Source organism: Gobius niger, assembly GCF_951799975.1.
Source record: "Gobius niger genome assembly, chromosome: 2".
NCBI classification, from domain to species: domain Eukaryota; kingdom Metazoa; phylum Chordata; class Actinopteri; order Gobiiformes; family Gobiidae; genus Gobius; species Gobius niger.
The window spans coordinates 42,138,947-42,151,006 of NC_136853.1; the positions used below are offsets into that span (position 1 = coordinate 42,138,947).

The 12,060-nt window shown below is 41.8% G+C and overlaps 1 protein-coding gene across 1 annotated transcript in view; it reads left to right on the forward strand.

The window, feature by feature from the left end:
• cdk17 (cyclin dependent kinase 17) overlaps positions 1 to 12,060 on the forward strand; it is a 76,177-nt gene that overhangs the window by 46,561 nt on the left and 17,556 nt on the right. The window contains exon 3 of the mRNA XM_079552472.1: positions 1,339 to 1,503. Coding sequence (XP_079408598.1) covers positions 1,339 to 1,503 — 165 coding nt within the window. The remainder of the gene's footprint in view (positions 1 to 1,338; positions 1,504 to 12,060) is intronic.

The following is a 12,060-nucleotide window of genomic DNA, read 5'->3' on the forward strand; positions in this document are numbered from 1 at the left end:
CATTTACTAAGCCAGGTGCTAAAAAACTCCAAGCCCTCCACACGCTCATCCAGAGCAAAGGCCGAAGTCATATCTGGGATGGAAACTAGCAGGAAACGGTGATCACCTGCTGATTGTCTGTCTGAAGATCGTGAGGTTTTTATCATGGACTCCTCAAAACCAGAGAATATCAAGGCTCGCAGTTTGGAGACACCCGCAATGAGGAGAACAGGTGAACAGCAAACGGCTCGTGCTTCCTCATGTATCATCACTGCGCTGTCGTGCACGGACCTCGCGGAGTTTGTAAGGATTAAGGACTTTAAAAGGACGTGGGACAAACTCGTGGAGCCTTTTTAATGGACAGTGTAATGTGAACTGCCACATTTCAATGTAGAGCCAAGGGAAACTATGTCACAGATACTGTCTTTGTAACCCCACACACCATCAAAACAGCCCAGTTATTATTTTAGCTTTCTAAATGAGCCAGATACAGACATTTGAAAACATTTAGGACGCCACATCAACTGCACTTTCTTTTTGCTCCATTTTAGAACACTCTACCGTGTTTGTATGTGTCAAAACGCTTAGTAAATGACCATCCATGTGGGCAGTTGTGTCATAATGCAGTGCATTTTCCTCCAGCTCGAATCAGGAAGTCAGAGGCTAAATTAGCACATTGAGGCCTGGTGGCGCAGCAGTTAGTGCTAGTGCTTCACAGTTAGAGCACCCGGCTGTTTCTGTCTTTCTGTGTGGAGTTTGCATGTTCTGAATGTGTGGTTGGTGGGGGTCGGAGGAGCCGATGGCGCAGATTGAAAGCCTCACTTCGTGAGTCGACCTCAGCGGTGGCTGTGGCTGCAATAGTAGCTTACCAGCTCCCAGGATGTGTGAATGAATAATGATAATAATACAGTGTAGCACTTTGACTTGGTAACACTGGCTTGAAAAGCGTAATACAAGTGTAAGCTATTAGTACTATTATTAGCACAGTGTTGGCATTGGCAATTCGCCCTGTTCACGTCTCACTATGAACTCCTGCTGAGACGTGCCTTTAATTAACTGAAGTAAACAGTTGGGATGTGCAGGACGGTCTGTGAGAGAGCCAGAAACTCATTTAGGAAACCGCTGAGAGATTTTACTCAACTACCTACGCCTTTCACGGTTTTATGCAATACAATTCAGTAAGTGCAGCTTTAATATGCAGCGTGCAGAAAGCAACAGGATGCCTGCAATGAAAACCAAGTAAAGATGACACACCATCAACATGCTATAATGAATATAGTGGCGGTACTTTGAAAGCCAATGTTTTTGAAATCGTCAGAGAAAACAACATTGTGCTGATGTTTTGATCTTGTGTTTCAGAGCCCTTCATGAGGAACGGCCGGCCGCCCACGTCCCACAGCATGCACTCCTTCCTGCACCAGTACACGGGCTCCTTCAAAAAGCCTCCGCTCCGACGGCCTCACAGTGTCATCGGGGGCACGCTCGGATCATTCATGGCCATGCCCCGAAATGGCAGCCGGTTAGGTAAGGCACCCACTTGGACTAAAGCTTCTGGTTGAACTTTTATATTTCGGAAGAAGTCAAGGTAACACCATAGTGCCGTGGTACCCAAAAGTGTAATAACATGGCACTTATTTGAAAATGCATGGGCAGCTCAGAAGTACATTCGTATGCCGTTTAAAAATATTTTATGAAATGCAGCAGGTAAGTTTTCTGCATCATTGGAATTTCCTTAAGCCTATATTTGTATTGTCTCGTTTTACATCATCAGCCGAGTGTTTGATGACATCTTTTCAGTCCATATTCTGTGATTCACTGCCGTTCTGTACCTCACTCAGCACATGCAGGAAGCGAGTATGGTCACAACAGATGGTATCCGGGTGCAGACAGGAAGTGTGACACTGCCCTGAGAGTTCCTCGTTTTTTTTGTTTTTGTTTTTTGGCAAATCCCTCCTTTACTCGGTGATCTCCCAATCATGATCCAAATAGGGCTGAATATGTTTTTGTTGTTGTTCTTTTTACCTATTGCACTTATGCATTTTATTTTAGTCTTAACACACTATGTCCAAATGTTGCTTTTTATGTCGACAATATTTAACATTTTTTAATTTATTGGAGAGAAATGGAATTGATTCATTCACGCAGACACATCATTCATTCTAGCGTATTGTACATGTTTTAGTGGTAGGGGAACAAGGCCGTGGGAACCCAGGGTGCTGAGGGCACTACAGCACCCCCTGGTGGATCGTCTATGCATTGCAAGCAATATTAACCTCTTTACTCCTGCCTGAACCGAGAGAATTTTCTCCAGTTCAGCTTTACCCAAATCCTGTAGGCCAGTGTAGCACCTCATTTGAAAGCGAAGATCTACAAAACTCATCTAAATGGATCTTTTTCCTCACGTCATCAGATTTTTTTCAATTTTTTTTTTAGGGGGGTATTCAACTAATTTTTGGAAATTTATTGTCATTTTTTGTCACATTTTTGTTACATTTTTTGTCATTTTTTGTCAATTTTTTTGTCATTTTTTTTGTCATTTTTTTTGGTCATTTTTTGTAATTTTTTGTCTTTTTTGTCTTTTTGTTTGTCCATTTTTTGTCATTTTTTGTCAAAGTTTTCTAACTTTTTTGTCACATCTTCATCATTGTTTTCGTCTCAGTTCTGTCGCTATTTTCACACCTTTTTTCCAGAAGCTTTTGGATTGGGGTAAAGCCAAACTGGAGAAAATGTGCTCAGTCCAGGTGGGAGTTAAGGGGTTAAATAAATAGGAAATAAGCTGAGAAATAGCGTTTTGGGGGGCAATCTTGTCTCTCAGCACCCCCTAGCCAAAATATCTTCCCACGGCCCTGTAGGGGAAACCGGTGTACCTGGAGTAAACCTATGCCAGGGAGAACATGTAAAGTCCACACTGAAAGGCCTTGTCTGGCCAGAGATCGAACCCGGGACCTTGGGTGCAATAACAACGTATGGGGAGGTGTAAGGTAAAACTTTTTTTTTTTAAACTTTTTCTACAGTTGGACGGCTCCTTATGCCATGGTGGGCTTTGATTATCTTTGATGAGCAGTTCTGAACATGAGCTCAACCTATTGACATATAAAAGTGGCCTCTGAGTTGAAAGCGAAATCATATTCAGTCAAATTTCTGCTTTGTGGGGTTGGACGCACATCCGATACCACTAAACATAATCTTTATAAGATGTTAATCATGAACAAACCACAGAAATCATATAAATACCATACATAGACATGCCATAAAACGGCCATACTGAAGTATTGCTTCACTATTCATTTGTATGGGGATATAGTTCAATTTAAATGGGTACGGGAGCCATTGGCTAACAAAATATACACATGAATTGGAACAGGCTTTGATAGCTAAAGGCAGTTAGCTATCTGAACTAATAGACCTGCTAGTCAAAGCCCACCATGGCAAAAGGAGCCATCCAATTGTAGAAAAAGTTAAAAAATAAAATAAAATGTATTGTTCCGTGGATAGGCTCCCTTTTTTCTTATCTTCAGAATTCGGCTGACATTTTGTTTTTGGTATAAGACAACATATTACTTAAAGCTCTCGTGCCAAGTATTCTTTCTTAACAAATGACAAAGGAAGCACTGAAAGGCATCATGTTATCTCTAGTGTAATCTGATTCATCATGATTTGGTTCGTGGCACCGTCAGAAGAAAACCGAGCGAGGCGATAAAGTGTGAAGAAGCAGCTCTTGGGTCGAGAGGGTGAGAGGATAATCAGTTCTCTTTATAAGGAACACATTAATCTGTTCATTTTATCACATTTGTTTAGAATACATTTAAATACGATATTGAATATAACTTTTTTGAACATGATCTGTGAGCATAGGCAAGATAGATCTTTTAAATAAATAAAACGTTTTCACGCCAGTATCTTTTAAAGGGGGCCTATTATGCAAAATCGACTTTTTCAAGCTTTACATCATGTTATTAAGTCATTCCCTCATTAAAACCATGCCTGAAGTGTTGCCTTGGCACATTCACGTATTTTCGAGTAATCTGTAAAAACTCTGATGGCGGCCATTTTAGGGATAAAACGCCTGATTCCTTCAGGAAACGCCCTCGACCTCCAGGATACGCCTCCGACCTTTCGTCACCAGCCGAGTATCCAACCACTGCTCCTCAGCAGAACCCCCTCCCCGCAGTGTCTAGCCCTAAGATGTAAACAGAGTCATCATGGAGGATTAGCTTCATGTGTTGTGAACCGGAGCCACAGCAGACTTTTACAAAGACACACATCAGTGTTTCTGTTACCGAAACACCCAGGATTAAAACCGGTGACAAGAACGCTTATTTCAGTGTCTGGTTCTGCGCTGGGCCTTGATGATGCACAGAGCCTCCGGAGAAAGCTAATGCTAAGCTAAACCTCGAGTCATCACGTGAAAACGAGAAATATGCACACATAAAGTCAATAAAACCACCACACACATAAAGAACCGTTTAACAATGATCACACACGGAGCCAGGCTTGTTGATTTGGAAGTTTATTGCTCACATTTCATCTACAATGGGTCATAGCCGAGTGGTTTTCTCCCGGAGCTAACAAGCTAGCCGCGATAAGCTAACGGGAAAATTCACTGAATACAAGCATATTATGCATTGAAAACGTCACTAAAACAGGCAACTGCTTGAAGCAGCCTTTATGATGATCACACACGGAGCCTGGCTTGTTGATTTCGTAGTTTATTGCTCACATTTCATCTACAGTGAGTCGTAGCCGAGTGGTTTCTCCCGGAGCTAAGGCACTATTAGCCGCGACAAGCTAACAACCTTCACCTTCACAACATTCATTGAAAACAGGCAGCATATTATGCACAAATAACGTCAATAAAGCAGCAACTACTCGAAGCAGCCTTTACGATGATCACACAATGAGCCTGGCTTTACACATGTGTGGTTTATTACAGACTTTTCATCAACAATGAGCTGTAGTCGATTATAACAAGCTAACGGGTAACCTCGAAAAACCATTGTCCACCTGCACAGATAATGTCCGTCTTTGAATCGTATGGGCTCCTGCAGATCCTGGTGTCGTCCATGGGGGTATAGTTAGAGATCCATAGGGCATGGCAGATGCAAAGAGAAGCCTCCAAACAGCAGTTATTTTTCAGGCAAGAGCCCCTTCCAAGCGTCCGGTGTGGAAGGTTCGTCTCCAAATAATATCCTGTGTGGCCATTGTTCACAAAGTGATAGACAGTAGGTCCTTTCCAACAATAAAAATTAAAATGCACCGATAGTAGTTTCAATACTGTACGCAGACAACGAGCGCAGTGTTGTTGTGATGCCACAGACAGCGGGTGGAGGGGGCGTGTCGGAAAGGGTCAGAGGTTCTTAAAGAGACAGGGGCCTATTTCAAGTCATTTGCTAACGCCATTTTGAAAGAGCAATTTTATACAAGGTAGTTATTCTAATTTACTGCATTGACAGACCAACAGAAGGTTTCGTCATCATTGTAGTGTGATATAGACTGGTGCTATGTGGCTGAAAAAAGCATAATACCCCCTCTTTAACACACAAAAACCTTCCTTTAATTCTCCAAACTCCAAACCAGAGTTGAGTGTAGACCTGACGAATATAAGGGAAGCACCCTTCTCCATAGAAATGTAAAAAATATGTGCTTGATTGCGCAAAAGACACAAAGAATTCAGCCGTACTTTGCTACATCTGAAGGTTAAGCTGGGGCTTTGAATAATAGAACAATCAACGTTGGTTTGCAGAGATGTGACAAACAAATCTGTTCGGCATGTTTCAATAATTATGGATCCGTATCTGCAGTGGAGATTGTCAAGCTGTAAGACGGTTTTGTAACTCAGAAAAGGGTGGTTTTATACTTGTATAGATCCTTTTTATTGATTTAATATCTTGTTGGATTATTGTGACAGTTGCATGATTACTCATTTCTAGCATTACATTAACACAATTGCGTTATGGCAACATGTAAACAGGCAGCAACCTCCCTCTCTCTTGGTACAGCTGCATTTTTTTTCCTTTTTCTGCAAACTGCATTTGTGTTTTCTGTGCTCCACATTGTTTTACTGGATACTTTTGAAAGTTTTTGTGGGGTTTGTTTTTTTTCACTGTAAAGAGTCCATCATGGTTCTGAAGTCAACGGCTAGCATATCAGCTAAACCCATTTGAGACCGACACATTTCTTCTTTTGAGACACTGAAGAGGCATCAAGAGCCCCCACACCAGCAGCACATTGGAGGCTTCACAAGAGGAGCTACAGGAAACAAAAAAAGGGACTAATGAGGAGGTATCTGGGCGAGACTCACAGCTGTTGTTCTGGTTAATGGACGTTCACTGCAGAATAAACAGATTTACTGCTAAGCTCTTGCCAGAAGATGGCACGCAGAAGGAAGAGGAAGGTGGAGCTGACCAGTGCAGGACACCACGCTCTGAAACGGGGACAAACCCAGGAGGCGCTGCACCGTTTCAGAGGATCAGAGGAGACTGAAGGCAGGCAGCCAGGTTTCCTTTGGGTGGGACTGTTCCCTCTACCTCCAAAAACATGCTGGTCAGGATGACCCACGGTGGTGGCGGGGCTCAGTCGCAGTGGCTCAGGACTAACACCTGAACACCATTTCGTTGTACAATTGTGCAATGACAAATAAAGCAATTAATTACTTAAAGCCTATTTACACCTGCCAGTGAAAGGAGAGACATTGAGCAAATTGTTATCCCTTTTTGGTTCATTCTTCAGTGCAGCGAAAGCAGACATTAAAGGTTGGGTTTCTCATTTGTGCACACAACCTCCACACGCCACTTTTTCCCATCCTTAAAGGGATGTTTCGGTATTTTCGACACATTTATATCGTTAGTCAGGCGTTATAAGTGATTTGCCTCAGGTGCTCTGTGGAGCGGGTCAGACTGTTTTTAATGCAGGCTAGCTGATACCATAGAAATGCACTAGCCTTGCATTAGCCTAGCGCCACGAAACTCTTCAAATATAAGAACTGCTTGGATTACAAAAAAAAATAATCCAGAAATCAGCAACATTCTGGATAACTAGGAAATGAGGCCCTATGTCAAAAATCCTGAAATATCACTTTAAGGATTCTAGGAAATACTCCCATGCCTCTGGTCCTCAGGAGTAGTGAGCGTGCAGGTTCACCTGGTGACGTGTCTCTTATTGGAGGGAGTGCGCTCCGCAGTGTGCCTCATCAGGGACACAAGCTGAATCATACTGATGCGCCTGCGAAACACTTTGGTCATTTAGCCTTCGCACTGAATAGTCGACATCCTCGCTACTTCCTCTCACTCCCCCACATGGAGGCGCTCCTCTTTTGTTCATTTGTAGGAAACAAAACAAAAAAGTGGACTGCTCAGGGGAGAGTAGCTCTCCCCATTAGCCACAGATTAGTGATGTGCACAATTTGTGAAGTGATTCAGTAAATTATCAAGTCTTTTTAAAATGTCAAATTCCCAAGTGCTTAAAAGGTTCTTGTAAAAATGTTCTGTGGTGACGGTCGGGAACAAAAACTGATGAAAGAAAAGAAAAAACAACGCTGTTTTGTTGCCCGCTATGCAGTGTTCATTTTGACAACATATTTTATTTTAGTTTTAGTCTTAGTCTTTTGACTAAAATGTAATTTAATTTTAGTCGAGATTCAGTAAAAAAGAAAGAAAAAAAAATTTAGTCTAGTTTTAGTCGACTAAAATGGCATGTCAATTTAGTCGACTTTGCATTTATAATATTCATTATAATCATATTTAATCAAGGTCCTCGACTTAATGGAGCTTCTCCCACATGAATAAAGCTCAGAGCTGATCCTTTAGCAGTGAATTTACATGATCTGAGGCTCTTTCAGACGGTCAATAGAAGTTTGGATGATTTTAGTCTCTCCTTTTCATTTTTATTTAGTCTTATTTTAGTCGACTAAAATATCTGGAGATTTTAGTCGTAGTTTCAGTCTCATGAGAAACTTTTAATTTAGTTTTAGTCCAATTTTAGTCGTCAAAAATATCACTTTGACTAAAATTAAGACTAAATATTATAGTCGACGAAATTAACACTGCCGCTATGTTTGCGATAAAGTGATGCCCCATGTTAAGTTAACTAAACCCCTTGAATTAAAGGGGCTAGATGCAAGTTAGCCATTTTATACTCACTACTGCCACCTCAGGTCAGACGTGTAACTGCACCTTCTATATTAAGCTTATGCATGACGACAATTCGGACCCAAAGAGACACCTTTTTGAGTGACAGTGCAGGATTTTAGAGGCAGTTGTGGTGACCAGGTCTGGGCTCATTCTACACATTAGGACATGGTTGGAACATGTAGGGGGAGGAAAATACATAACTTTAACCTTTTTAAACCCTGTTTAGTCCCTTTAAGTTGAGAATCATGATGCCGAAAGAGTGCCCTGGTTTTGTCTTTTATTTCATAACCACGTCATTTTATTAATTACTCTAAGCCTAAGGAGTCAAATCAAAGGCCGTCACAATCAGTCTGTGTTGTGTCACCCCAATATTTAGTTTATCATCCACGGTCTGTTGCACCGATGTCCAACCGCACACCCTTCATGACCTTTTTTCCTAGATTGAACCCTAATCCTTTCCTTAATGACATTGGTGTCTCGTGAACCAATGTCTTAGATGTTTAAACCTGATGGGAGCTTTACTGAAGTGTTAATTTGGCAGTAACTTAAAGTAGGGTTCAGCCAATAGACCCTGCCCTAATTAGAACGCCTTGGATCTAAAAACAGGGCTCTAAAATGGGACAGCCGGGACGGAAGTGTCGAAGCCTTTTTAACAGCGCATCTCAAGATGAAAAAGGGATAGAGATAACAGAAGCACTTATCTAAGAAATCATCTTGTGAAATTTGGATACACCAGAAATTAAAATGATTGCAGACTTAATTTGTATTTGACCTACATAGAACAGTCTGGTGGTGTAAATGTGATTATGATTTAGTGAACAGCACTAACGGTATAATGTAGTTAATGCTCTAATTGTCAGTAATTGAAAATCAGCAATGCTTACAAACTGGCCCCCATGGCACACAGTGTTCGTATTAAGCTCCAGCATCATCTGAATTTTGTTCGATTTTGTCAGAATATCTTGGAAGTTCTCAGGAGAAGCGAACATGACAGCGGACGCAGCCTTCAGAAGGTCACTGACAATTGTTCAGTGATATTTCCTACAGATAGTGATGGCGCAAGTTCAGTGTAAGGCAGTGTTTGGTTTTTCAGGGTCAGCCCTTGAAGAATGTGTGCATTTACCTGCAATTGAAATGTTCTTTTTGTGCACAGACCTGAAAGAGTTTAAGAGCAATATGAACTTTGGAATTAGGGCTGCAGAACATCCCACAGCAATTAGATTGACAATTCACGGGTAGCCTAGGAGTGGGCCAGATTATTATTTTTTTTTTATATTGTTGTAGTTTTTTATATCGTTTTGGACACGATATAATTTATGTTCCGCTCAGCTCTATCCGAACACGGGGACAGGTGCTTAAAAAGTAACATGAAATGAAGGCTGTAAACTGCTTGAGTAGATCATATATGCAAGGAAATTAGTGTGAGGTAAAAAAAAAAAAAAAGGAAAGAAAATCAAATATAGCTGAATTAATCATCCCAAAATGTGTAAGGCTGAGAACTAATTTCTCCATTGTTAATTATATCGACAAAAATATATTTTCATCTTTTTTATAACGTCATATACATGCCTTTTAGCTATGTGACATCTGTTGTTATGGCGGCCATCTTGAATGCCGAAGTAGAATTATGCAGTACTACAACGTATGTAACAATATCTCTACTCGGGATCAAAAAAGACAGCTGATCGACTGTGGCATTTTTATGTACTCGTAATCATTGCTCAAGAAGATAACAGTAAAAACACGGCCCCAGAGACGCACGTTTATGTGAAGAAACCAGTGAGTCAGTGTTTAAGATGTTAGCATGCTACCGGATAGCATTTAGCTTCAACAGCTCAGCTCTGACCTTGGATACAACATGCAGTTACTGTAGTATTTCCTCAGTGTTCATAGATGTGAGCCATCGTGTTGAAGCCATTGCTAACCGGTAGCATGCTAACGTCTTGAGCAGCTTAAAGGGACTATGCAGAGTTTAAAAATGGTAAAATGTTCCAACAATGTCCTAAGGCAGGGATGTCCAAAGTGCGGCCCCCCACGCACTTTGAAAAATGCGGCCCTCAGACCAATTTTTGGTGGCCCTCTGCCTTTTTGCTGAATCGGGACACATCATCAGAGATAGTCCTTTTTATTTGAAATGTAATAATTCCACACAATTCTAACCTAACAACTAACCTTTTACTGTGAGACAGAGCTGGCATGAAGGTTTTGAGCAGAAATAAAGGTGTGGGGCGCAATTTAAACCTCTGCTAGTCAAAGGTTTTGCGGCACTAACTACCGATCTATGGCCCTTCACCCTGTGTACGCTTCAGTATGCGGCCCCGCAGGAAAAAAAGTTTGGACACCCCTGTCCTAAGGTGTAGAATGAGCCCAGACCTGTTCACCACAACTGCCTCTAAAATCCTGCACTGTCACTCGAAACGTTGTTACTTCGGGTCCGAATTGCCGTCGAGCTTAATATAGAAGGTGCAGTTACGTGTATGACCTGAGGTGGCAGTAGTGAGTATAAAATGGCCAACTTGCATCTATCCCCTTTAAACACTGACTGAGACTCTGTCGACTGTAAAAATCACAGAGAAAGGTTTTCTGTTTCCACTTTAATGTGTTAATTTAGTCTGAGGAGTGAGGCAGATCTTTAGTAAATCCTGCTGTAGCTCGACAGACAGAGCTGCTGCATCTGTGCCACAGTTGCTGGTTATATCACACATAAACGTCTCTGGGGCCGTGTTTTAACTGTTCTCTTCTTGAGCAATGATTACGAGTACATTCAAATGCCGCTGTCAATCAGTTGTCTTTCATTTTCATCCTGAGTAGAGATATTGTTACATGTTGTAGTACTGCATAGTGCTACTTCGTTATTCAAAATGACCACCAGAGCTATGCGTGATGTCATTGGAAACGCATGTATAGATTTTAGGCCATATTGCCCTGCCCTACGGTATCGTATACTAAAGACCCATAGGAAGTTGACCAGCTTTTTAGAGACGTGAAATGCATGGAGGCTAAGTGTTTATCAGGAGAATTTAGCGAGAAAGGGCTGTCATTGGGGAGTGGAAACTAGGACAGATGAGCTCATGTGGAGGCTCTGCAGGTAATGAAGGAATGCATGTGCGGGAGCCATGTTGGATCGGGGGCTCAGATGGGCCGCTGCCTACGAAAACACTCCATAACTGGGGCAGGAGATGGAGAATGAAGGGACTGTTGAGAGGGGAGAAGCCGGTTGAGTAGGGGGGAAAAAAAAGGTTTGAGAGAAAGTTTGAAATGGAGGATGGTGTCTGGAAGGAATTTTAATGCAACTGGGTCATAGATAAAGGAAGAGACACAAGGGATGTTTGACATTTTTTAAGCTAAAAATTCCTAGCTTCTTACTGAAATGATAAAAGTATGCTGGAATTTACTGCATGTCTTGTCTAGTCTTAAAAGAGCAACAAATTAGCAGCCAACTCTTTGAACAAACGTTGTATTTAGCTTTATTCAATGACGATTCGTTTATGTTGCCACAGCTGCCCTGGGGTAGACCGATAGAGGCTTTGTCTGTTCGGTGGACGACGTGGTGCTCACTCATCAGGGGCTCAGATGAGGAAAAGGGGGCTGCAGTTTGGGGTTTTTACTGCAGCGATGTAAAACTTGGACCAGTTTTATGGTTCTCTGCAGAGGAAGTGGTGAGAGCAGCCTCAGGGGTTACCCAGAGCTGGCAGGGGTGCTTTCAGGCCACGTAGGAAAACATGCTGAAATATTTAAAATCTCAACTCCTAAAGTCTTGTGCGGCTTGAAAAGACGGTGACTAAGTACCTCATTCCGAGCATTACTCAGCAATTTAGCAAGCCTTCAAAATGAAAAGGAAATTATGTCATAAAAAGCAACCATTCATGTGTCGTCTGTATTAAAGTGAAAGCAATTCCGCTGCCCACAGGTTGGCCCTCACACTCGTACAATGGTTAACCTCTTAGTGCCT